We start from the raw sequence: 27,438 nt of genomic DNA on the forward strand, positions 1-27,438 counted from the left end.
AGATTTATTTTCGATCAATTTTTGTAACAAACCACTCTTTCCCTGTGACTAATGAAACTATCACAACCTGAAACCTTGCAGGAACAGAGAGCAGAGATAGTGATCGAGTGAGAATTACAGCCTTACTGCTTGAAGCTCCATCTCAGGGTGAGCCCCGTTTCCATAGTGACAGATGCTCTGATCAACTGGATAGAATCCTATCACAAGGGTGGGGACGGAGGGAGGGGAGAGATTTCCTCTTACTATTGTCCAACAGCTGTAATGTAAAGCTTGCAAATATATGTGGGTTTCTTTGGCTTGTTTGTTTTGTTTTAGCATTATTTATTTATTTATTTTTTTTTTTTTGGCTGCATTGGGGGGTCTTCGTTGCTGTGCATGGACTTTCTCTAGTTGCGTTGAGCGGGGGCTACTCTCCACTGTGGTGCATGGGATTCTCAGTGCAGTGGCTTCTCTTGTTGCGGCTTCTCTTGCTGCAGAGCATGGGCTCTAGGAGCGCAGGCTCAGTAGTTGTAGCTCGTGGGCTCTAGAGCACAGGCTTAGTAGTTGTGGCACACGGGCTTAGCTGCTCCGCGGCATGTGGGATCTTCCCGGACCAGGGCTCGAACCTGTGTCCCCTGCATTGGCAGGCAGATTCTTAACCACTGCGCCACCAGGAAAGCCTCACACAAATGTATGTTAAGCTTGCAAAGTTCTGTCTCATCTCAGTCTCATGGAAGACAAGTGTTTTTGTTGTTGATTTTTTGATGTAAAGGATCCTCAGTCCTCATTAAGGTTCTCTAACAGGGAAAGAGGAAGCCCAGAGATAGGGAAGAAAGGGATTATGTGACATTAATGATTAGAATAGTCATAAAAATACCACAGGCAAAGATGTATGGAGTGTTTACACTGTGCCAGCTGCTGGGCTACATGTTCAACATGGATTAACTTGTGCAATCTTCATAGCCACTCTCTAAAGTAGGACCTCTTTCTGTCCCTATTTTTATAGTGAGGAGACTGAATGGGCAGGGGATGTGGGGGTGACTTGCCCAAGGGTCACCCAGTGAAGCGCTGCAGCACCAGAATTTGGACTTAAGCCCTCTGGTTCTTAGGCACTGCACTCGAGAAGCACAGGCAAAGCAGACAGGCACAGGGCATGGGTGGTCTGCTATTTACCTAGCAGAGAAAGGAAATTACAGTGATATGCAAGGAGTACTTAGAAGCATTTCTAGAGTCTAAGAGGGGCCTAGTAGGAGGATTTCAGGTTAGGCAGGAGATCTTAGGAGCTTTAATTATCATACAAGATGTTCAATGTGCCGTTTAACTATACGCACACAGAGAGAACTAAGTATAAAGGGAAGGAATGAGCTGCACAAGGCCAGGCAGTGACTTAGGTGTCAGATGGGAGCTACAAGCCCGGAACTACAATCAAACATTCTCTCCATTGGCCTGAGGTTGGGGGATCTCTGTTACTGTTTTTTCATGGTTTGCTATCTATCCACTGATTCCGCTGGTACTTAAGGAATGCCTACTGTAAGTATAGTACTTTGCTAGGTGCTGAGAATGAGAGGAGGAAATTTCAAGAAGTGGTCCCTGACTTCTACAACCTTAACAAATTAGTTGGCTTATTTGAAGTTTGGTGGCAAAGGAGCAGACACAGTTAAACATCCACAACAATCACATTTTCTTCTAACATACCCTGGGAAAACAGAAAAAACAGATTTGAAGGGAAGCTCCTGTCTGCTGATCAGGCTCTTTGCCCACAGCCTGCTATCTAAACCGGCAAAGAAAACCTTAAGCAGGGGTTTTTAATCTAGATCCTATGAGTCAAAGGGTAGACTTCAACTTGTCTATGAACCATCCTCCTGAAATTATATGCAATAATTGAAAATATATGTATTTTTTGTGGGAACAAGATTTATAGCTTTTATCAGATTTTCAAAGAGGATTAAGACCCAGAGATACAAAGATGCCCCTGCAGCCTTAAAGCATCAGATCAGAGTTCCCCCTTAAATTGTTACTAAATCTCAGGGAGCCACATACTAAATGAGTGACGACGTGTCCTTAGATGTTCATATGCTGACAAGCAGATTTCTTCCCCTCAGAACCCTTGGAAGGTTTCATGAGACACCCTGTAGTACAGGGGTTCTTAACCTAGTGTCAGTAAACTTCCTGAAATTGTATGCAATAAATTCTATATTAAAGCATGTTTTTGCAAGAGGCGAGGGGGCGAGGGGGCAGGGGGCGGGTATAGTCCAGACCCTTCAATAGAACCTCAGCTAAGTCTATAACACATACAAGGTATGTACAAATCCATTCTAAGTGTGGAATTGCCTGGATCTGGGAACCCGATTTTGTTATGTTCAGACAAGTACCAGAATTCCATAGCATAAAGATGGGTGAGGAGAATTCCATGTCAGTTCCCTGTAGGTGTTCAGGCCAGACCTTTACTCTAACCCTCAGCCAATCCTAGAGTCCTCCTTGGCATAACTTGCATTAGTGCTTAGCTGACATCAGCTAGTCCATTCTAGACTGTATCTAAATCCTGGAATAGCTCAGAAATCTAACAGAGTAAGCTACAAAAGTAGCTAGGTTTCTAACCAGCTTGGGGTTACCTGGGATCCAAAGACCCAGGGAGTCCATACATGTGCATCAGGTCAGTGAACTTCCTGAAACTGTGTGCAGAAAATTTATGTGTATCCTTCTCAGGATAGCTTTCATCGCATGATCAAACCATGAGCTGAAACCTACCACCCCCACCAAAAAAAAGGGCTGAGAACCCTAGACTCAGGGCACAAATAGCTGTCACTGGATCTAGCAGTCCCACTAACACGTAGCAGGGCTTAGGTCCAGGAAAACTCTGGCCAGGCAGTAAGGCTTCCTGGAGACTAACCTTTGTACGCGGTACAATGTTGAGTTCCAGTTTTTGGTCCACCAGGCTGGCCCCTGCCTCTGAGAGATAGCCCTGGTTGAGGACAAGGCAGTCACGGCCAAAGCAGCAGGGACAGCACAGCTTTTGCAGCCACTTGGTCCACTTAGGATTAAGATGCCCGTATGGCTCTTCATTCTTGGGTTTGAAAACAGCAATGATTTTCTACAGAGACAAAAGAAAAAGAGGATGTTAAAGGCAAGTTGATTAAAGTAGCTCACAGTCCAGGTCAGCAGGAATCTAGAAAGAAATGAGAGGGCATAGGCAGACAATCCCTATGTACAGTTAGATACTGGCTTCTCCCCCAGCTTGTAAGGGGAAGACACCAGCTCACATGAGCAGCTGAGAAACCCCCTGCGAGAAAGGGCTGAGGCCAGAGAAGATGCCAAGTCTGGTATATACGGTACAACAGATTCTAACACCATCAAACCCCAACTTCTAAGGTACACTCATACATGCTGTTGTTCTGCATCAATTATGGAAAGACTCAAAAAAGTATCAGCTGAAAGGAAATTAGTAAGGTCTTATAGAATGAGGTTAAGAAAGTTCTTTCATCAATGGTAGTTTCCTCTATCGGCCTTACTATTCCACACCCACCCCCTCCGCGTGTTAACAAACCTTAAAAAAGTTTAGGAATGACAAACTAAGAAAGCAATGGAAGAGAAAAATCACAGCAGGAAAAAGGATCTGCTACCTGGTTAGAATGGGTTTCTTTTAAGTAATTCTGATAGGCAAGAGATCAGGACATGAGAGGCCACAAAGATTAAGATCCATCTTCTCTGGCAGACAGTAACTTAATCCTCAAAGATCCTTGGACCTATGGGATGCTGCTGCAATCTAGAAACTAAGGCCTTCCCTCCTGAAGGTTTCTTCCCCAAGCCAGTCAGCCCTCTGAGGTGGTTTTATATTTATGTCATTCCTTCCAGTCCCCAAGCTGGTACTTTCAAAGGAAGAAAAGTAAAGTAAATATGCTATTCAAGTGATTCATCTTTATATCATATGACTCTCCCTCTCCCCTCACCCCATAGCCAACTCAAGCTAGTCTAGGTCATAAGTCATTTGCCTGTGGGTGTCACTTCCTGAATGGCTGGTCACAGCAAAAAACACAAATCCACCTGACTGCATTAAGTACTCATATTAGGAACTGGCTAGGCACATGTCTAAAACAATAACTGGTCAATCTTGAGGACAGTCCCTTCAAGAAGCCTTGCAAGGATTTGAGAGGGCAAGAGAAATACAGAACTTTCCTCCTCCAAAAGAATCAATTTATTCTTAACGATAAACAAACTTACTTATTCACCAGAAAAAGTCAAATGCATATATTCATATTCTAAGTCTTCAGAATTACATTCTTATCTAAAGTGGCTAGGAAGAGGCCTATTTTAGCAATCGTCCTCTCTGTCTCTGTACCCCTGGAACCCTGGGCTCTGAATCACACAGCAGCAGTAGTAAGTGGCTTACCATACAGAGAATGACTGATGACTCCAATGTAACTCTCTGGAACCTGGGCAGTGAAACCACAGTACAACTTGAGGCCCATCCCAGAACCCACCAGTCAGTTCAACTGAGGCACAATGTGGAGTTCTGCAAGCTGGTCCCCAATGAAAGGGAAACCAAGACATTCCTACTATTAGTGAGGCTGAAAAATAACAGGGCTAAGGCTTAAATACTTCCACTTAAAGAAAGCAGAACTTGGGAATTCCCTGGCAATCCAGGGGTTAGGACTCTGCACTTCCACTGCAGGGGGCACAGGTCTGATCCCTGGTCGGGAAACTAAGGTCCCAAAAGCCACACGGTGCAGCCAGAAAAAAAAAAAAAGAAAGAAAAGAAAAGAAAGCAGAACTTGAAGGCCAACATTGCAGCCAAGCATCTTTTATAGACTGACCCCTCAAACTTCTCAATTTCCTTCCACCAAAAGGAGAATCAGAAAGCATTTTGTTGACTCTAAAAGCATTAGTAATCATGGTTCTCTCAGTATTACAAGGGTTTCATTAAATAATAATGCCTGGAATGGACAAATAGGGGAATGGTAGGGTGGGAAGGATGGAGGAACAGAAGGACATTCAGACAGAAAGGGAGACAAGTGCCTTTCAGGACTAAGCGTTGCCTCAGTTCAATTCAATTCTGCCAACATTTGCTCAGTACCTAGTTCTTATAAGACAGTGCATCAGCACTCTGTGGGTTTCCTAGACAGACACATAAAGCAGCCTCTGGCCTAATTTCCAAAGCTAATGTTAACGTCAAATAATCAACTGTGTTACAGAATACTCAAGAATATTCTCCTAATTCATAGAAAACAAATTCTAAAGCCACCCACCAATATTTGGTTGAGAAAGAAAATAACTACTGCCTAATTTGTTTCACCAACCTTTCTCTTCTTTAATATACTTTCAATTCCTTTATTACATTTAGGAGAAAGCTTCAGTTTGATGTCAATATTTTAAAAACACCCTCCCTTAACACCCACTTACTAAAACCCCTTTTAATAAAGGGGTTAAGGTGCAGGTAGCTCAAGTAGCAGCAATCCATGAACTTGGGGATAAAAACAGCAACTGCACAAGGAAGCAAGGGGCCACTCACTGGCTGCTGCCAGACCCGCAACCAGTTACTGAAACCTGGAACCCAGAAGGGGTTCCTATACCTATGCAGCAGCCCCACGGAGGAGGGTCTATGCTGTGCTAAAATCTAACACAGTTCAAGCACATCACTCATACTATGCAGTGAAATATGCAAAAATAACGCATAATAAACGGTTTTTTTTAAGTTTGGTAAACACAAAGTGGACGGTTCTCAAACTTTTTGGTTTCAAGGCCCCTTTAAACTCTTAAAAACTATTAAAGACCCCAAAAGCTTTTATATACATGGGTAAAATCTATATTTGCTGTACTAGAAATTAAAACTAAAATGTTAAAACTATTTATTAATTCACCTAATCATAAAAATAAGCCTATTACATGTTAACATAAGTGACATGTTTTTATGAGAAATAACTATATTTTAAAAAACATTTAGTGAGAAGACTGGCATTGTTTTACATTTTGCAAATCTCTAATGTTTGGCTCAATAAAAGACAACTGTATTCTCACATCTTCTTTAAAATTCAATCTGTTTCAATATCATACATCATGCGACCTCTGGAAATCTCTGCTGTACACTCATAAGGAAATGAAAGTGAAAAAGGCAAGTCTGTATTCTGTAGAGGTTGGATGGAAACAGCATTCTTTGACTTAGCTATTTAGGTAGAGAAGCCTTATTTACATGTTAACTTTTACAAAAGAGAGGGATGTACTACTCCAAATATATGAGATCCTGAAAGAAGATGGGCTGTAAGTAGAATGTAATAAAAGAGGTTCAGCCTGTATTTATTTTCCTATCCACTGCCATCGACCCAACCTGCCTCATCCATTACAACTTGTAGCCTGGGACAGCTCCCTATAACAGATGGTAGATGATGCTTAAAAATCTCCAGAACTACACCTATATATGGTATACAAACATGACTGTGTCTTAACATTTTAGTAATAAATAAGTTACTCTGTTTGAGATCTTTATTCTTTATTTGGCTATTAGTGTCATTCTCAACCGAATGTTAGGACATCAAAATTTCCTGTAGGGCACAGGTGGTTAGAAGAAACACATTCAATATTACAACATAATTTTATATTTGAAAATGGAAAATAATACTGTACTGTTTTCATGACAAACTCTTGGTGAATGAAGTATTTTTAAAAGGTTGAAAATTACTGATACAAGGCCAAGCTCCTAGAACATGTGAGCAGTACCTGTAGAATTGTGTCGCAAACACCAATGAGCATTGTCTAATGAATTACTATTCTCAATATGAAAGGATCATCTCAGAATTATACTACTTTTGCTTTATTCAGTGCCACATATCCAAGAAAGCCTAATCCAGAGGTCAGTGGGCATGTAACTTAAAAACGAAACGAAACACTCTGAACTCCTGCTAAGCACCAGGAATTAGGCCAGGGGCTTTCATGTGTGGTATCTCATTTACTCCTCCCAATAAACTAGTCAATCACATGCTGTTCTATGTTTTGGCAACATGAACACCTAGAATTACTAGCCTCTCAAAACAGAAAATTCTCAAAAAATACTTTCGTAGATGATTGAGCATGAGACCTGAAGCACAAGGATGTATGTAGATGAGGAGGGTAATATGAGCACTCTACCATGACTCCTGATCTAGCATTTTCCATCTTACTGTTCCAGGTCCCTTACTTGCTCATCCTGAGGAAGGAACCACCCTACAATGGGAAATGGAATCAGGGCTGTTATCTTTAAGAACTTTTCAGACTGTCCAGCTGCAAAGTACCTGTGGCAGAAACTGCTGGTTCCCCCAATCTCTGTTCCCTCTTCTTCCTTGGACACAGGTCCCTGATTTTTAGCTGGGCAAAATAAAGACTACAGTTCCCAGCCACTACTGCAGCTAAGTTCTGGACGATGGAATGTAAGGAGAAGAGTCTGGTGCAACTTCTAGGAAACGTCCGACAGGGAAAGGGCATCCTCTCCCTCTTCCTCTCCCTCTCCTTCTTCCAACTGGCTGAAAAGCAGGCAAGATGTCTGCAGTTTGAGCAGCCATCTTGGATCACGAAGTGGAAGCCACATGCTAGGGATGGCTGACCAGCCGGACGGTCGGATGCATATTGTTCATACTGCATCCATGATAAAGGAAAATGCCATCCCAGCTCTGAGCAGTCTGTAGACTTCTTTTAGGAGAGTCAAATGTACTTTTATTCAAGTTATTATTATTTTAAATTTTCTGTCACACACAACCAAATTTAGTCTTAACCAATATGGTAGCTGAAAAGAGAAACCAGAGATTCAGATGACTAACTCTGAGGCAGCAGGACATAGTAGTTAGGAGCATGAACTCTGGAGCCAGTCTGCCTGGGTCTGAATCCTGCCTCCTACTTAACAGCTGTGACACCCTGGGCAAATTAGGTATACTGTGTGCCTCAGTGTCATCATCTGTGGGGGCAATAATAGTACCTACCTCTGAAGGTGTTATGAGTATTAAGTGAATTATTATTTGTAAAGCATTTTAAATAGTACCTGGCATACAGTAAATGCTATCTACGTATTTTTAAATAAAATAGTTAAACACATTTGCAGCAGGGCCAAAGATGACAAAACTAACTACAGTGGGTCTGTGGTCCAGTATAACCCACCATAGCAGTTAGGAAGTGATCCTCTGCTCTGAACCACATTTTCCTCAGTGTGAACAGGATGGTTACACTAATAAGTTTTATCCAGTCATATGTGTCTTGACTTCCCCTCTAAGAAAGGACAGTGGCCAGGAAATTTGAGAGACTAAGATCCTGCAAATCACCAAGAAGCATACCCATAGTGTGTCATTCTCTGTGGCCTATGTACTGAGGTGGTAGTACTTTACCTGCCAGGTAGAACTGAGAGATCATATTACTCCCACCTGTCAGAGCACCAGAACACTTCTCTGCTGACCTGACACACTTCCAGTGTTACAGTGGAGCTGTAACAGTGTCATGAAAGAAAAACAAAAACCTTCCTCCTGCTTCTATACCTAACAAAGATAATCTTAGCCCATTCTTACATCAGCCAACAAGCAAACAACTACAAAATAAAATAAAATCCATTCGTATCTTAGATCTCACTCTGGTTCCTGAATAAAAAAGATGAAAACATCTTGCTAACATTTAAACCTCAGGACACCCACCTTTCTTTTCTTCTGCAAGTGACGGTTCCTGTTTGAGCTTTCGATTTAACTCACTGCTCCCTTATTTGAAAGACTTACTACTCTCAAAGCTTTCCCCTGTCTCAGTTTATGTTAACTGATTTGATGGCAGAATTGCTCTCTGGTTCTTGGTGATAATTCAGGGACAACAACTTCTGGGGAATTAACTGAATCCTTCAATGAACCTAACCAAGAGCTACAAGTCACAGTCCATCCTGGCCACTCAGCACTCCTGCCAAAAGAACACACCACCCATCTCAAGAGTTCACACAAGAGAGATGCAGAGAAAATGTGAGGGAGCTCTGATACCCATCATTTTAATAAGCATAACAATAATACATTTTCCCAATAAACCATTCTGGTCCATCTGAGAACTTTAACAGGGAAGATTTGATTTTTTTTTTTTGACTCATTGATATTCCAAAGATACCTCTAGTTTGATCTAAATGCCTTAAATTCTCCTATGGTTATCAAAAGAATAAAGGTCACTTTTCAGCCGCCCTGGTCACTCCATACCCCATCCCATCCCCCTTTAAACACATACAAGGGGCAAAATAAAGGTCAAACAAACATTCCGCCTTTGTTAAAAAAGCAAACTGCTGACAGTCCTGGGTGAGAAATGAAAGTAAAAAGTAGCTGACAGTCCCATGTTTCTCAAACTTCACATTCTAAACTGAGGAGCCACAAGAAGGATTTGAACAATTTCCCAGAAGTGAGCAATAACCAGGACAAATGAAACTGATGAGTCCACCCACTCTTACAACAAACGTCTGCCAATAAGGGGCCTGGGTTGGTGGCAGGAGACGTCCCCACAACAGAGAAGGCTGGGAATGAACCCTCAGAGCCCCTGATGGGTCACCCGTCCTCCTCAATGAACAGCGACAACACTGGTTCAGTCCAAAAAGAGAGGACGGGCTCAAAGCTCAAAACAGTACGTCAGTGGCCGAATGAGGAACCTACTAGAAAGCAGCATCTCCCCGCGCGTCTCTGTCCAGAGGCCGACTGCCCCATCACACCGCAGGGCCCCTCGCCTGTATCTGGTCAATTTCCTCTTTTCATTCTCCGCTCACTCTTCCCCTACCAAATAAGTTCTGATTTATTTCTTCATTCCGGACAGCTTATCCGTCTCCAGTCCTCAGTAGAATTCCAAAATCCTGTCAAGGGGCTCTGCACTGTGAAGTTTCTCCATTTCTTAGCCTTTCAAACCCCCGTTCTCCCTCTGGCTGTGCGAACCCTCAAACTTCCCCGGACAGGCCCACCCTCCCCGATGCCGGCGGTCGCGGTCCCCAGCCCGCTCTCACCCCCTGAGGGTCCTTGACGAAGTAGCTTCCGCTGGAGCCCTGGTAGATGCGCTCGGGGAAGATGCAACGCTCGATGGCCACCTCGGCCTGCCGCACCACCGCCTCGAACTCGGGGTCCTCCGGGAACTCGTTCCGCTCGCGGTGGGCCTGCGCGGCGTGCGCGGCCGCCGCAGCCTGGGCGGCCAGGGCTTGGGCCTGCGCCGCCACGGTTTGGGTTTGACACTGGGCCGCCGCGCCCCGGGCCCGATCCAGCAGTGGCTGCCGCTCCCGGTCGTGGCCTGGCGAGCCCTGCGGAGAGGGGGCCGGGCCGGCCACCGCCGCCACGCGGACCGCGCCTCCCGGCACCTGCGGAAAGTGAGCGGCCGAGGCGGACGGAAAGGTGTAGTCCGGAGGTTGGGCCCGCTCAGGGGACACGAGTGGACTAGTCTCGTCCATCCCTCAGGCCGCGGGCTCCAGGACCCGGTGCGCTTCACACAGCTGAGATCCCGGCTGGGACCAATCCGCGAAACCCCCAACCCTCCCCGGGCCAACCAGGTCCCGACGCCTCTTTGGCCCCGCCCCTACCTTCCCTGTTTACTTGGCGACGAGTAGACACGACCCCTCGCGGGCGAACGGTAGCCAATCAGAAACTATGCCGACGCAATAGCGTCCTCAGCACTTTCCGCTGATCACTTTCTGTGAAGACTGCGCATGCTCCAGGAGCCAGCCCCGGGTCAGACACTCCTTCTGCTCTTACCAGCCCAGCCCCGCCCTTAGATTCCGATTGCTGGCCCTTGTTTGGAAGTTTACAATAAAGCAGCCAAGCTCCTCAGTCACACATCCTAGTGATGTATATATGTCATTCCTAATCTCCCAATTCGTCCCACCCTCTCCTTCTCCCCCTGTGTCCTCATGTCCATTCTCTACGTCTGCGTCTCTGTTCCTGCCCTGCAAATAGGTTTATCTGTACCATTTTTCTAGATTCCACATATACGTGTTAATATATGATATTTGTTTTTCTCTTTCTGGCTTACGAAAGCACGGAGTCAAACTCTGGACCGCCAGAGAGGTCCTACATCATTGATCTTATAGGACTATATATTTGGTCAATCATTTCAAGTCAGCTAATCATCATTAATTTTATCAGAGGCTCAGTCACACATTTGGTAATGTGAGAAACAATCCTGTAAAACAGGCAGAATACAAGTAATATAGCTAGTAACATTAATAAAGTCATAAGTGTTTATGCTAAGAACTTCTCTTATGTGCAGGCTAGTATCTCCCCAGGTCGTCTAATCAGTCTGTTCTTCACTAATCGCTATCTTTAAGCGAAATGATACATTGGAATTGTACATAAAGTTCACCAAATATGTCTGTACACACAAGGATTGAGAAAGGAATGTTATTTTCTAAGGAGTTATATGGTTGGCGCCAGAAGAAAAATTGATCTTGTATTTCTGCTATTGGGGAGGTCTGGTTAATGCATAATGCAGATGCACAATGCACACTAGAGAGGAAGAAACCCAAACTGGCAGAGAAAATTTTTAAGTTTTTCTTGTCTTGCCTTAAAATGTGAATGTTTATTTTATCATTGGGAAAAGAGTGAATCAAAGACATTTGAGTTTGAACTCCAGCGCCACACTTATTATTTTGTATGTTACTTAACTTTCTAAGCCTCAGTGTCTTCCTCTATAAAATGAGAATAATCATCCCTTCCTCAACTGGTTAAATAAGAATCAAGATAACGTACATAAAAACTTAGCATAGGGCTTCGCTGGTGGCGCAGTGGTTGGGAGTCCGCCTGCCGATGCAGGGGACACGGGTTTGTGCCCCGGTCCGGGAGGATCCCGCATGCCGCGGAGCGGCTGGGCCCGTGGGCCATGGCCACTGAGCCTGCGCGTCCGGAGCCTGTGCTCCGCAACGGGAGAGGCCACAACAGTGAGAGGCCCGCGTATAGAAAAAAAAAAACAAAAAAAAAAACTTAGCATAGTGTTTAGTACATAAAAAGCACTCAACAAATGGTAGCTTTTTATCACTGCTCAGGTTATTGGGTTTTTTAAAATATTTATTTATTTATTTATGGCTGTGTTGGGTCTTAGTTGCGGCACGCAGGATCCTTCACTGGGGCATGTGGCCTTCTCTCTAGTTGTGGCACGCCAGCTCCAGAGCGCATGGGCTCTGTAGTTGCAGCACTCAGGCTTGGTTGCCCCTCAGCATGTGGGATCTTAGTTCCCAACCAGGGATCGAACCCGAGTCCCCTGCATTGGAAAGCTGATTCTTAACCACTGGACCTGAGGTTATTGTTGATGTTGTTTTTGTTTTTACGTTTAAAGTAACCAACAGACTAGAGGCATGGGTTTTCTCAAAAGATGACCAGACCCCTTGTAACCAATATTTTAAAATCATTCTTTCTTGAATCTAATTATTGCCACAACTAAGTAGAAGTACTGAACTGAAAGAATTGTTTAATTGTACGTACGGTGTTAAAAAACAAAATTCAACTGGATAAATTTTAAAGATCTTATGGGCTTTATTCAATGATTCATGAATTGGGCAGCATCCCACGTAGCAGATAGAAAGGAACTCTGAGGAGCTGTACAACGTGAAAGACCTTTATAGGCAGTGGGCCAAGGAAGTTATAGCTGAAAGCAGATTGGTTGTGGCAGCGTTCACCTTCCTTTCGGGCCGGGATGCAGGGGTCTATCAGAAAGATTACCTCACTAGTGCTGACCAGGTGAGTCCAGATTGCCTCATTTAAGATTCCATGTCTGGGAGAGGCTGAAACTGTAATTAAGTAAAGTATTAAGTTTGGGTTTAGTGACATAGGGCTTAGCATAGGTGACTCCCTTTGGGGCCTGTTGTCTTGTTTTTAACACTGAGAATATCTTAAACTTTTTTTTTGCCAAATAAACCATTCTAGGCAAAGGTCCATACAGATGGTTCAATTTCCCCTTTCAGTTACAAGACATGTTATTTCCTTTTCCTAACAAGACATCAAATAATTAACTAATACTTGCCTCTTATGTCCCAGAGGCCATAGCCACAGAGATGACCTCTTAGTATGATTCATCTCATTTAGCCCTTAAGCTTCAAATTATGGTCAAGGAAAGCTCCAAGATTCAGAGTTCTCCCTTGAATTCTGAGTTTTCTCTATGGAAAACCCTCAGAAATTATTTCTGTATTTACTTCTTAGAACTTGATTCTCCTTTTACTGAAAAGTGTCAATACATTCTCTATTGCCTTTTAAGAGCTAGCACCTACCAAATGCTAAGCATGTGGCAAATATTGTTCTTTGTCCACTACACAGATTAAGCCACGTAACCGGCATTACAGCCCCTATGATGTTGGAAACTGAGTAAAGTAACTTGCTTGTGGTCATGCAGCTGGTAAGTGGCAGAACTGGATCAAAATCCAGGCAGACTAGCTCCATGCTTTTAACACTATATTGCTTCTTATTAATTAGTTCTGCGAAATGTCTCATGTTTACCCCTTTCTTTCCATCCTCACTGATACCGCATTAGTTTTGAGACTCTTAGGATGTCTTAGCTACATTATTGCAATAGCTTCTGAGTTTCTCTGCTTCCAGTCTCTCTCTGATCATCTCTGGGTATCACTGCCAGTTTAATTTTCTTAAAACACTGGTTTTGGGCTTCCCTGGTGGCGCAGTGGTTGAGAGTCCACCTGCCGATGCGGGGGACATGGGTTCGTGCCCTGGTCTGGGAAGATCCCACATGCCGCGGAGCGGCTGGGCCCATGAGCCATAGCCGCTGCACGTCCGGAGCCTGTGCTCCGCAACAGGAGAGGCCACAACAGTGAGAGCCCCGCGTACCGCAAAAAACAAAACAAAACAAAAAAAAAAAACACTGGTTTTATTGTGTCACTGCTCTGATCAAGAAACTACATTTTTTTATTATGGTAAAATATATGTAATATTTATCATTTTAACCATTCATAAGTGTCCAATTCAGTGACATTAAATACATTCACAATGTTGTGTAACCATCACCACTCTCTATACCCAAAGCTTTTTCATCATCCCAACAAAAACTCTGTACCTGTTAAACAGTAACATCCTCTTCCCCTGGCTCTTGGTAACCTCTAGTCTACTTTCTGTGTGTACAAATTTGCAGATTCAAGAAACTACATTTTGCAAACCGTATCTTCTACTTTTTCAGGTCTGTCCATAATTTGACCACAATCTATTTAACCTTATTTCTTCATATTTTCTAAATACACATTCTCCAATCTAATATCTGTTTTCTTGACACTCTGTTCCTCAACTATTGTAATTATATCCATGATTAACACCACACAGTTCAGCATGTTGAACCAGTGAGTTAGAGCTGGATTGAATCTTACAGATTTGCTAGTGCAATCTCATTTCACAGGCTAGAGAGCTTACCAACTTGCTTGAAGTCACACACAGTTGGTGGCAGAGATGGGATTTGAAAACAGAATCCAAATCTTTTAGAACTACAGTTTATTGAGCACTTACAATGTCAGACACAGTACTGAGCATTTTACATTGTATTTTCATACAAGTCTTGGGGAGACTTTATCATTATTACTATTATCATCCTTTCTACAGATTAGGAAATCCAAATTCAGAGAAGCAATTTGCTTACTCTCTTCATTCGCCTGCCTTCTCTTAATAATTAAGTATATAATAATTAAATACAGACTTGGATTTTTCCATGTACATGAACTTTTTCTTCTCCACATCGAGGCTGTAAATCTTATGAGAGCAGTGTTCATGTCTATTCTAGCCCGGCAGAACCTAGCATCATGCTGTATTCACATTGTTCGGTAAATAAACATATGGATAAACCGGTTGGTGTGCATGGTATTTGGGAGGATTTGTTCCAATCTTGGCCCTATATTTTAAATACAAAGTATATGAGTCATGACAACGGCAACACAAATCCGTATAATGAATGCAAAAGTGCCCTGGTATCATCACAATGCTGGCACAGGGCTGATACTCATGAAACTGCAGTTGCCCCATCCTGCGCTTCACAATTTACAAAGCCGCACCTCAAAAGTCAGTTTTGGGTTCTGTCCTTTAGCTCCGCGTCGGTGCCATTGACAACTGTGGAGATCGGAGCAGGATCGGAGCCGCTTGTGTAGGTGGTGACTGTTGCTTCTGACGCAGGTTTGGTTTTTGTTTGGTTTGGAGTTGGCATTTCAGCTAGGCTACCTCTTGGTAGGCGAGAACTGAGTTCTCCGGGTGGCTGAGGTAGCACCGTGGGTCAGCCCCACCCCTCTTTCTGGTATTTGGCCCAGGGTTCTCGCAACACTCAGCTCCGCACAAAGATGGCGTAGAGCCCAGGCTAGGCCAATGGAGAGTGGCGTTGCTCCCGGTTGCCTAGGTAACAGCCAATGGGCTGCGGGAACTGTGCCCAGTGCGGCTGCCCGGGATGGCGGCGTCAAGTGCGGCAGGCACTGGAGGTGGTGGCGGAGAGGCAGGTGGCAGGGGCGAGCCCGGCGGAGCGGAGGTCCGCCCCGCGTCAGGGCGAGACGGTCATCCCGGAAGGCCGAGCCCAGGTTGGCTGGCAGCGCGGGTGGGAGGGGGCCGGGAGAGTGTGGTCTGGGAGGAAGGGACTGAGGAGCCCAGCCCGAAATGACAGGGGCTGCGGGAGCGCGGCTCCATCCCGAGGGTTGCTGCCCCGGAGGTCCCAAACCCGGGCCTCCCGTCTCTACCGCGGGGTCCGAGGCCCGAGCCCATGGCCTCCGGGATAGAGATCGGGGTACGTGGGCGCTGTGTGCAGAGGAGATCGCAGACCAGTGTGAGCTAAAGACCCCTCCCGCCCTGGAGAGCGGACCCGGGGTGAGGGAAGTAGCGGTGCTGGAAAGCCAGAACCGGGTGGGAGAAGGACTGGGGAGGTCGACGAGTAAGTGTTGCCTTGTTGCGGTCTAGGGCTTTGTTTGCTCTGGGTCCGCCTCTGTCACACTCTGGTGGAGAGACGTCCCTCACACACATCCTTGGGAAGTAGGATGCTTAAATTAGTTGATGGTGGCATCCCTACTGTCTAGCATCTCCAAACTGCTTAGGTACCACCGGGAGTAACTCGGTTGTATTAGAACCCAGCCCAGGAATTTTACTTTCTCATGAAATAGAATAGTATCCTGGCAGTCCCCATCACCCCAAGGCGTCTGGGCTTTTTCTGTTTGTTTTGTTTTGTTTTGACCTTCTTTCTGGTGTCAGGATTTTCTTCCCACTTTCTTCAGTCTAGCTGTCCCACAGTCTTCCTAAATAAGACCTTTATCTAGTAGCGGTACATTTGTTTACTTTTCCAGTGGAAGGAAGAATTACAGTGAAAGAGACTTACAGACTTAAAACAAAGACAGTTATTTTAAGCTCACTTAAAATACTTTGAAAAGAACATTTGACTTTTTGTTCTAGGTCCATTATAAACCTGATTTTTGTTCATCAAAGCCTTCATTTTCTTTTCTTTAGGATTCTAAATGCCTAAGAGCTGCTTTCTTTATAACTGAAAGAATTTCAAGACTGTCACCCTGGGGAGGGTGGCTTTAGGGGGACAATGTGAAGCTATATGTAGATAGTTAAGGTGGATGCCTCCAAAAAATATTCTTAAACTGAAAATCTATTCTCTTTTATGTTAGTTTTTTTTTTTTATTAATCCTCTGGATTTGGACACAGGTTACTGTGGATGCATAAATATTTTTTAACCAGTTTGATTTCTGAAATTAAAAAAAAAAAGACAAATGGAATGGAAACAAAAGTTCTCATTCCTGTCTTCGAGTTCTGTTTGGAAATGTCTGGGCCGGGAGAAAATAAAGATAGCAAGGATATAGTCTATTGTGCAGACTAATAGTGTGTTGGTTTATAGGCACAAAATAGTCATTTTCTTTTAGATAAATGTTTGGATTGATCCTTTGCAACCCACCTATCAAGAGAGAGAAAGGGTGGGCATCTGTTAAGAAGCATGAATCATCTTGGCTTTGTAACTAGATTCCACATGTAAATCTGAAGCCTAAACTCCTAGGCCATCTGTTCTCTTTAAAAAGATTTTTTGAGGGCTTCCCTGGTGGTGCAGTGGTTGAGAGTCCACCTGCCGATGCAGGGGACACGGGTTCGTGCCCTGGTCTGGGAGGATCCCACATGCCGCAGAGCGGCTGGGCCCGTGAGCCATGGCCGCTGAGCCTGCGCGTCCGGAGCCTGTGCTTCCCAGCGGGAGAGGCCACAACGGTGAGAGGCCCGCGTACCGCAAAGAAGATTTTTTGAATAGCTGATACAAATACTGATTTGCATTCCTTATTTCTTTTTAATATACATTTATTTATTTTTGGCTGCGTTGCGTCTTTCTTGCTGTGCACGGGCTTTCTTTTCTCTAGTTGCGGGCAGGCTGCTCATTGCAGTGACTTCTCTTGTTGCAGAGCATGGGCTTAGTTGCTCTGCGGCATATGGGGTCTTCCTGGACCAGGGCTCGAACCTGTGTCTCCTGCATTGGCAGGCAGATTCTTAACCACTGTGCCACCAGGGAAGTCCCTGCATTCCTTTAAAGTATTGGTTTTTTTAGTCTGCATCAGCACTGGCTATACTTCATTAAACTAGATTTGTCTCGAGGACCATGGTTACTGATAGAGTTCTTTTTGGGGTCAGTGGCTATACAGCTATTAATTAGCATGGCTAACTACAGAAGTCATACATGAAAACCCTGATTCTGCCTCAGGCAGTGACAATATCAATTATTTGGACACACGTAGAAGTTTCAAGTCAAGTGTGTTCAACCATGGCCTGAGACACATGGAGTGTACATGTGTTTCCTTTAATTAGCACTTCTAATTGTGTTCTTGGGAATGGACATCGTTTTGACAAGCAGCTGTTGAAGTTTGCTATATCTCCCTAGAACAAAAAGGAATGGGAATTTGTAGTATGTGCTTTTGAAAACAAATGGGAGAGGATGGCGGCAGGGATAGGTTGAGGGATGATGTTCCCATTACAATTGCTGTGTAACCGATTACCCCAAACTTAGCTGCTTAAAACAACCATAGGATGCTCACAGATTCTGTGAGTCAGGAATTGGGAGATAATCTCTCTCTCTCCTCCATGATACATCAGCTGGGATGTGGGCTCAGTGGCTGGGGACTGGAATCCCTGAAGGCTCCTTCACTCACTCCTGGTGCCTGGGCTAGGATGATTCAGAGATGAGGACTGCCAACTGGAAGCACCAGCACATGTGACTTTTTATGTGGCTCGGCCTCCACTGAGCCTGGTAGCCTCAGGATAATCAGACTACTTATGTGGTGGCTTAGGTCTCCAAGCTCAAGTTTACCAGTTAGCAAGATGGAAATTGCATTACCTTGTATGATCTAACCTCAGAACACACCATCGCTTCCATCACGTTCTATTGGTTGAAGCAATCACAAACCTAGCCAGATTCATAAATGAGGAGTTAGCCACTACTTTTTGATGGGGCAGTGGCAAGGTCAAATTGTAGAAGAATGTATAAGACAGGAGATACGATTGAGAATATCTTTGGAAAATTCAGTCCACCCTATTTGGTAATGAGAAGCTAATCTTTCAAGTTTCATTGGCTTCTTTGAAATATTTAGGATATGTTGCCCAAGAGCTAACAGCATACCAAAAGAGTGGCTAGGTTTACAGTTGGAGGGGCTGGGTAGTACTCAGTCCCTAGTAATCCTCAAACTGGAGAAGAACCGTTCCCTTTCTTTCAAGTTCCTTCTACTGGTGGGATGCCACTGTTTAGAAGTTTTACATAGCCTTGAGAAAAAGTAAACGCACAAGAGGCTGAGCCCCTGTGTAGTCAGTCTGGCTCCTCAAATTGCACTGAAATAACTCCTTCCAAAACTTCGAGTGAGGCTTCCCTGGTGGCGCAGTGGTTGAGAGTCCGCCTGCCGATGCAGGGGATGCGGGTTCGTTCCCCAGTCCGGGAGGATCCCACATGCCGTGGAGCGGCTGGGCCCGTGAGCCAGGGCCGCTGAGCCTGTGCATCTGGAGCCTATGCTCTGCAACGGGAGAGGCCACAACAGTGAGAGGCCCGCGTACCGCAAAAACAAAACAAAACAAAACAAAAAAACTTGGAGTGAAGACAAGTTAGTCAGCTGCTGCTGAACTTTGAAAGGAAATGTCCTTATCTTATCATCTTCCTGTAGAAATAATGATTTTGCATTTATGTGTCAGAACGGTTGTTTTGTTCTAAGATTTAGTAGAAGATGTAACCATTCATATTCTGATTTATTTTGAAGGAATGAAATAGCTCAGATTTGTGCCATAAGCTGACTTTTAGTTCTCTGATGTAATTAGTTCTCAGAAGAGCTGATGGTGACCTCTAGCTGTCAACATGCCTTTCTGGACTGGAAAGCGTTTTCCTCTGTACTTTCGATGGAAAACTGCTTCTCTTCCTCTCATTAATGTTGTATTTGCGATGGAGTCATGTTGACCTCTACCCCAGGCATACTCTGATGCTGGGCTGATGATAAGAGGCTCGTGAGCCTGAAATTAGATGCTGACCTTGTGGAACATTGATGGGACAGAGATGGCACACCAGGTGCCAGCCACTGAGAAAATAGCCCCCCAGAGGTACTGAGGGGCATTAAGACAAGAAAATGATCCTGATCTTGGGATATCTTCTACAATGTGAGGGACCCTGAACATGGAGCTCCTGAGTAACTAGAAAAGTGAGAAAATCCCTGTTGTACCAATGGGAGTGACTCCAAACATCACCAAAAGAGCTTCCACAAAGCTGGCCTTCATTATGGGGGTAGAAATGAATGTCTCTCCATGTTTGGGTGAGAGCACAGGGCTTCTGCTCTGTTCAGGCCAGACTGTCTACACATCAGACCATTTCTGAGCTTTCAGCATCTGCATCAAAATCATTATGACATAGGCCAAAATTAGAATATCCCATAGGGTGCTGATAAAGAACAGATGAGTGGCTATAATTTACTTTTCCCCTACTTAGTACTTACCTCATTAGTCAAAATTGCTGATATTTTTTCAAAGTGTCATTTGAATTTGTAAGGAAACACAAAAGATCCTGAATAGCCAAAGCAACCTTGAGAAAGAACAACAAAGCTGGAAGTATCACGCTCCCTGATTTCAAACTATACTACAAAGTTACAGAAATCAAAATAGGATGGTACTGGCACAGAAACAGGCACATAGATCAATGGAATAGAATAGATGGCCCAGAAATGAACCCACACTTATATGGGCAATTAGTCTACCACAGAGGAGGCAAGAATATACCATAAGGAAAACACACTCTTCAATAAATGGTGTTGGGAAAACTGGACAGCTACATGCAGAAGAATCAAATTGGACTACTTTCTCACACCATATACAAACAAACAAACAAACCCTCAAAATGGAGTAAAGATTTAAATGTAAGTCATGACACCATAAAACTCCTAGAAGAAAATATAGGCAGTATGCTCTTTGACATCAGTCTTAGCAATATTTTTATGGATACATCTCCTCAGGTTAGGGAAACAAAAGCAAAAATAAACAGATGGGACTTAGTCAAACTAAAAAGCTTTTGCACAGTGGAGGAAACTATCAACAAAATGAAAAGACCACCTAGTAAATGGAAGAAGATATTTGCAAACAATGTACTTGATAAGGGGTTAATATCCAAAATATACAAAGAACTCATAAAACTCAACATCAAAAAATCACACAGCCTGATTTAAAAATGGGCAGAGGTCCTGAATAGACATTTTTCCAAAGGAGACATACAGATGGCCAAGAGGCACATGAAAAGATGTTCAACATCACTAACCATCAGGGAAATGCAAATCAAAACCTCAATGAGATATCACCTCACAACTGTCAGAATGGCTGTTATCAAAAAGATAACAAATTACAGGTGTTGGGGAGGATGTGGAGAAAAGGGAACCCTCGTGCACTGTTGGTGGGGATGTAAATTGGTGCAGCCACTGTGGAAAACAGTATGGTGGTTCCTCAAAAAATTAAAAACAGAACTACCATATGAGTGGAAGTGGAGCACTTCCACTCCTGGGTATTTATCTGAAGAAAATGAAAACAGTTCTTAGAAAAGATACATGCACCCCTATATTCATTGCAGCATTGTTTACAGTAGCCAAAATATGGAAGCAATCTAAGTGTCCATCAATAAATGAATGGGTAAAGAAGATGTGGTATGTGTGTATATATTCCATATATATATATATATATATACACACACACACACACAATGGAGATATATATATATATATATATATGAATACTACTCAGCCATAAAAAAGAAAAAATGAAATCTTGCCATTTGTGACAATATGAGTGGACATAGAGGGTATTATGCTAAATGAAATAAATCAGAGAAAGACAAATGCCATATGATTTCACTTATACGTGGAATCTAAAAAACAAAGAAAAATGAATAAACATAACAAAACAAACAAAGTCATAGATACAGAGAAGAAACAGGTGTTTGCCAGAGGGGAGGGGGTGGAGAGATCAGAGAAATAAGTGAGGGAGATTAGGAGGTACAAACTTCCAGTTACCAAAAAAAAAAAAAAAAAAAAAGGAAAGAAAGAGAAATAGGGATTGCATTTTCAAAAATATGTCAAATGATTCTATTTGTTTCTTTATATTTATTGATGTTTTGGGTATCTTAACTCCCTTCTTATAGAATATCCTTGAGTATAATTATTCTTTTACCCTCATATGAAGCTATACCTAGCCAGTCTCCAAATGTTACCAGGTTTTTTTGTTTATCCTGTGATAATCATTCCTGCTCCCATTACCCTGTTATCTCCCTAGATCAGGCTTTATGATCTCATACCTGGGTATATCAGTTAGCTTTTGCTAGGTGTGTTATTACACACCATCCCCAAAACATAGTGGCTACAACAACCATTTCTTTAGTCCGTGATTCTGTGGGTCAGTAATTTGGGGCTGGGCTCAGGAGGGCAGCTCTTCTAGTCTTGTCTGAGCTCACCCATGCATCTGTGGTCAGCTGGGACAGCTGCTCCACGTGGCCTCTCACCATCTGGCAGACTAGCCTGGGCTCATTCACATGGAGGCAGAACAGTTCCAAGTGCAATAAGAGAGCAAGCCCAACAAACAAATGCTTTTCAAACCTCTGCTACGTCACCTTTGCTAATGTTCCATTAGCGAAAGCAAGTCAGATAACCCACCCAGATCCAACAGGCAGAGGAATAAATAAGCTGCCTCTTAATGGAGGATCTGCCATATCTGCAAGGGCATGGATGGAGGGAGAACACTTTGTGCCCATTTTTACAATTGACTAAATGATCACATCTCCTGCCTTGCAGCTTTTCTGGCTGTAGGCGTTTGCTGTTCCAGCCCATCCTGCTTCCTTCTGCCACATTCATTTTCCTTAGACTCTGCTTTCATATTTCGTATTATAACCCCCAGAGGTTTCTTCTCTTCCATACCTTATCAGCTATCAACCCTTCTGCCTAGCTTTCAAAGGTCTCCTTAAGCTGGCCTGACCCTAAAAGCAGAGCACATGGTACAGGGGAAAAAGAACTAGCGGCAGTCAGGGGAGGCATGGGCACGAGTTCCATCATCATCATTGTTCTCTAACTAGTTTTTAACCTCTTGGGGCTTCTGTTTTCTCCAAATGTTTCTCCCTCCAAAATGAGGGAGTTTGGATTAAATCTGAGAGGTTCTTTTCAGATTTAAGATTTAGGCTGGGTGTACATAGATGAATTTGTTTCCTGTTACTCCCTAAATAAACCTTCAACTCGAATAAGACCCGGCTTCTTAATTCCCACCGCACATGTCGTGTTTATATTGCTCTTTGTGCTTTCATTCCCCATGTTTTCTCAGTCTGGCATTGCCCTTTGCGTTCTTCACTGCTTGTTTTAAATTCTGCCTGTCCCTTTTCTTTGTAATCTCTGCCATCCAGTTTGGCACTTAATTATATTATCTCTCCTATTCAGTGTTTCAGTTGTTAGTCTTATCAGCTAGATTATAAACTCAACGAGGAACGAGACTACATTTTATACATTGACTAAGCACATAGTAGGTATCAAGCAAATATTTACAAATTAATCGTAAATTTCCATCCCAGGTCTTAGAAAATTGGAACCGGCTGAAGACTTTTAAGACAAGTAGGAGGATAAGACTGCTTGGGCAGAGGTGGCGATGATGGTGGTGGCGGTTGGAGAGGGGGGATTTTTGTTAAATGTAATCAAGGCAGTTTACACTTACCAGGCTGGTAGCCTTTCGAAGGTATCTATAAAATTGCTTTACAGGCCTTTCCTCCAGCCATCCTATGACACTGGTTCTCCTCTGCTTATTTCTTGCAGTTTTCATCCTTCTGTAAGCTGTCACCATGACCCTGACAAAAGGTTCCTTCACCTACTCCAGTGGGGAGGAATATCGTGGCGAGTGGAAGGAGGGTGAGAGGACCCGTGGGGAACATCCAGTGATGAACACTTCCTTTGGCTGAGGGACAAATACATCAGGATATATATAGGACAACTTTACGAGTCTTCATTTCTAACTTCTAAAGCCAAAGAGTGCCCTTCCTTTATTTGATTTTAGGATTATAAATAAAGGAATTGGAAAATGCTATTGTTACTCCAATCTCCAGAAATAAGTTAAATCTTCCCACTTCTAAATTTGAAGTGTTTTAACACTTTTTTTTTTTTTTTTTTTTTTTTTTGCCACGCCTCGTGGCTTGCAGGATCTTAGTTCCCCGACCAGGGATTGAACCTGGGCCTATGTCAGTGAAAGTGTTGAGTCCTAACCACTGGCCTGCCAGGAGAACCCCCAACACTCTTTTTTTTTTTTTTTTTTTTTTTTTTTTTGCGGTACGCGGACCTCACACTGTTGTGGCCTCTCCAGTTGCGGAGCACAGGCTCCGGACGCGCAGGCTCAGCGGCCATGGCTCACGGGACTACCCGCTCTGCAGCATGTGGGATCTTCCCGGACTGAGACACGAACCCAGATCTCCTGCATCGGCAGGCGGACTCTCAACCACTGCGCCACCAGGGAAGCCCCCCCAACACTCTTTTACCCTTTAGTGGTATTACTTGGGAATTGTTTTTATAAATGCTAAGGTACTCAGCAGAGCAAAATGAATTATTTTTAGGGCCCATAAGTTGCAAAGTACAGATTCATTGTAATGACTTGATTCTAGTGAATCTTAAGGAAGAAATTAGGGCAGACACTCAAGAGCAGATGACATTCATTGCCTTGAATTTCCTGTGACAGCTCATTACATTTGGAAGTATCTATTCATAGGAAGGGCAGAATTCCTCCAGCCTGAGGCTATACAGGAAGCACTTTAATGATGTTCAGTTTGGAAACAGTCTGGCCACTTAAAAGTCTCACGGGTCCAGTCCTAGCAAACCCGGAACTGCCCCGAGGAGACTTGACTCTCTATAGTTGTGCCAACGAAGAGCAGTTCACACTCTTTCCAGACGCCTCATTCTTTTCATGGTAGATCCCTGCAGCTGATGAATTTTTGAGCCTTGAGAGGAGAAATTGTGACATGGGACGTGACCTTGCCTCCGTACATCCACAGCCTTTTCTCCTGCCTCCCAAACACCTACTGTCCCCTTTAACGTGACCTTTTAAGGGGAGAGGCTTCTCGAGGCTCTGCTGGGCAGTCTCTATCCACCAAAAGAGCGCCCTTGTACCCGGAATGGCATTGCTGCTTCTCCAGTATCTTGCTCTGTTCTCTGGTCAGTTCAGTGGGTAAGCACAGCCCTATTGATGGAACAAAGCTCAAACTAGTATTGCCAGTCAGGCTGTTAGGTTTGCCCAGCAGCTTCATGGTGTTGGAGGGTACTTTAATTTTTTTCTCAGAGTGTCAAGGCAGTTAAGTGTCGAGGGCTCCAGAGTCAGTCTGCCAGCTGCATTTGCTGTCTTGCTCTACCACTTTTAGTTGCTCTGTGATCTTGAGTAAGTTTTTTATCTTCTCCTTGCCTTGGTTTCTGCATCTGTTAATGGGAATAATAATAGTATTGGGCCTACCTCCTAAGGTTGTTGTGAGGATTAAATAAGATGATAAATACAAAGTGCTTGGAAGAGTGCGTGGCACATAGTGAAGGCCCTGTGAAGTTAGCTATTGTGATTTTTATTTAAATTTTTTTTAAGCTATTGTGATTTTTCAGTGCTCTCTTATCTTCATACTTGGAGAGACCTGCTCCAAATCTGATGGTTGTGACTTAAGAAGGGAAGATCTTAGAGGCCAGCTTATTACTCTGGGTAATAGTTCTCTGCCCTGCTAATGTCACTGCTTCTCTTCTTTCCTTTGTGGGTGGGGTGATGCAAGGCAAAGGATGTTGGACTGTGAGAGGGGACCCTGAAGCTGCCCCATCCCAACCTGACACCTGTCTTCTCTTTGCTCAGGCCGCAGACATGGTTTTGGTCAGCTGATGTTTGCAGATGGTGGCGCGTACCTGGGCCATTTTGAGAATGGGCTCTTTAATGGCTTCGGGGTACTAACCTTCTCAGATGGCTCGAGGTGGGTACTGGGTCATCATTCCTTTCTCAGCCTTAAACTAGGGAAGGGAAGTTCTGTTCTAAAAGGGACAGTGAGAAACACCTGGTCAAACCTGAGCTGGTCCCGGGCCCTCTGAAAACAGGCAAGGAGCAGCGTTCGTTCTTTTATTGGTTACTTTATAAATACATCTAAAATTTGAAATGGCAAGGAGGTCAGTGACCTCCCACCCCACCACTGTCCTCTTAGGTTATTTCCTTGAGATTAGAGCCTCGTATCATACACACTCTCTGACCCCTCTCTGCTGGCTGGGTGGGTGGGAGCTCTGGAAGAGTGGAATCAGCTTTGCTCCTTGGTGTTGATAACCACACATTTGGTGTTGGCAGCTGCCTGACTCAGTTATCCTGAAGGCTGACATCTCGTGTTTCTGCAGGTATGAGGGGGAGTTTGCCCAGGGCAAGTTCAACGGCGTCGGAGTCTTCATTCGACATGACAACATGACCTTTGAGGGGGAATTTAAAAACGGCAGAGTGGATGGTTTGGGTAAGTTGCGGGCCAGCAGGACAGGTGACTGACAAGCATAAATGGGTGGAAGGACACTTTTGCAGCTTTAATCCTCCTGTGGATGCCCAGCAATGCATAGTGACTGGGTGCCAATGCCGGGTCATCAGACTCACCAATAGAGTACCCAAGGGCTGCAAACTTTTCTCTCCCTCCGCCTCTACGTAGCAAGCAGACCTCCCAGCCACTAATGCCACTGTCTCACCCATATTTTCTCTGTCCCCCTCAAAGGCCTGCTGACTTTCCCCGATGGTTCTCACGGAATACCCCGCAACGAAGGTCTGTTCGAGAACAACAAGCTTTTGCGGCGCGAGAAGTGCTCGGCGGTGGTTCAGCGGGCCCAGAGTGCCTCCAAGTCAGCCCGGAGCCTCACCGCCTGACGTGGCGCTGCGCCCAGCTAACAGCAACGCCCCACCACCCGCTGGGGGTGAACAAAAGAATCCTATGTGAGAGGAGATGAGAATGACCATGGAGCAGAAGTCCCGGGAGGGGCCCCGTCACCTGCCAGGCAGGGCTTCGGTTACAGAAGGTCTGAGGCTCGGGCCGCTGGCCTTGCAGCAGTGGTACCCGGTGTGCCCTGCCCTTCTCTTGCTCGTTGGTACTCTCTGTCCCTAAAACCATGGGTCACCCGGTGCAGACCTGCTACTTCATTTTCTGCCAAGTGATACAGAGTCTCTTCCTTCCACCTCTATTTGGGGCAGATGATCCCAGCTCCAGATTAGGGCCAGTGCTCTGTACTGCCCTGGAGAAATAAGGAAAACGATAGGAGTGGCTTAGACAGTACAGCGGTCCTGAGAAAGTCAAGGCCAGAGCTTTTCTGTATGTTACCCCTGCATTCGCTTCTGGTTGGCATCATGGCCCCAGGCCTTCTACTTTGTCTGACCAGACTGGTCCTCGTGTCTGCTTATTGCCCCTGTGAAGGGTTCAGTGAATGCTATTTCCCTCTCCCTTGACTTTACAAACATAATTTGTGCTCCTCTCTCCTTCCTTAGACATGGGAAAGGATCCCTTTAGTCAGAAAGAAACCGATATAAACAGTCACCTTATAACTTGTATTTATAACTAACTCCAGGGCAAGGGCAGATATCTGTGGGTCCCATCAGGCCCTGTCATGGAGTGAACTAAATCCTTAAGGATGGCTTGGGCTGACACAGCTTCTTCCCAGTGGCCCAGTAGGTCAGACCCACCTCAACCCCTTGGGGTTCAGGTAGAATTGGACCCATCATGGGATGGCAGTGAACTAAAAGAGCATTTGGTTCACTGTAACTCTTGCACCATGAGCCTTGGCCATCAGGCCTAGGGATCAGATCTTGATCGACTGGATCCCTGCACAGTTCATCACAGAGGCCTCCAGTTACCCTGTGACCCAAACATGCCCCCCCAGCCCCTTATTCTCACACTGAATGTCTCCTCAACAGCAGATTGTGGTGGAAATTAGAGCCGTGTGCCTCTATTTATTCTCTGAATTGTACTGTAGAAACAAGTGTTTATGAGGACTAAACAATCACCAGAACTGCCTATACTTAGTTT

General features: G+C 44.4%; 2 protein-coding genes across 8 annotated transcripts in view; one reads left to right on the forward strand and one right to left on the reverse strand.

Annotated features, from left to right (window-relative positions):
- The window catches only part of PI4K2A (phosphatidylinositol 4-kinase type 2 alpha), a 26,960-nt gene extending 16,454 nt beyond the window's left edge, over nucleotides 1-10,506 (reverse strand). Inside the window, exons 1-2 of one of the 3 annotated variants that reach the window (XR_012326957.1) lie at nucleotides 9,938-10,506; nucleotides 2,870-3,070 (exon numbers count right to left, since the gene is read on the reverse strand). Coding sequence is in view for 2 of the 3 variants with exons in the window: in XM_019939747.3 (XP_019795306.1) it covers nucleotides 2,870-3,070; nucleotides 9,938-10,372 (636 nt within the window). In the remaining variant the exon portion in view is untranslated. The remainder of the gene's footprint in view (nucleotides 1-2,869; nucleotides 3,071-9,937) is intronic. The other 2 variants (XM_019939747.3, XM_073794111.1) reach the window with 2 other exon arrangements.
- A 4,437-nt stretch (nucleotides 10,507-14,943) lies between these two features.
- MORN4 (MORN repeat containing 4) lies at nucleotides 14,944-27,426 on the forward strand. Of its 5 annotated transcripts, none has more exons than XM_019939753.3 (5): nucleotides 14,944-15,068; nucleotides 23,204-23,296; nucleotides 25,257-25,371; nucleotides 25,781-25,890; nucleotides 26,140-27,426. In XM_019939753.3, exons 2-5 carry the CDS (start codon nucleotides 23,230-23,232, stop codon nucleotides 26,286-26,288), a joined length of 441 nt encoding a protein of 146 aa, XP_019795312.1. In that variant the 5' UTR covers nucleotides 14,944-15,068; nucleotides 23,204-23,229; the 3' UTR covers nucleotides 26,289-27,426. The 5 variants fall into 5 exon arrangements, with proteins under 5 accessions (XP_019795312.1, XP_073650216.1, XP_004314642.1 ...); XM_073794115.1 differs by having other exon boundaries at nucleotides 23,204-23,245; XM_004314594.4 differs by lacking the exon at nucleotides 14,944-15,068 and adding an exon at nucleotides 15,308-15,460.
- Nucleotides 27,427-27,438: the final 12 nt, after the last annotated feature.

This window comes from Tursiops truncatus, chromosome 16, assembly GCF_011762595.2.
Source record: "Tursiops truncatus isolate mTurTru1 chromosome 16, mTurTru1.mat.Y, whole genome shotgun sequence".
Taxonomy (NCBI): Eukaryota; Metazoa; Chordata; class Mammalia; order Artiodactyla; family Delphinidae; genus Tursiops; species Tursiops truncatus.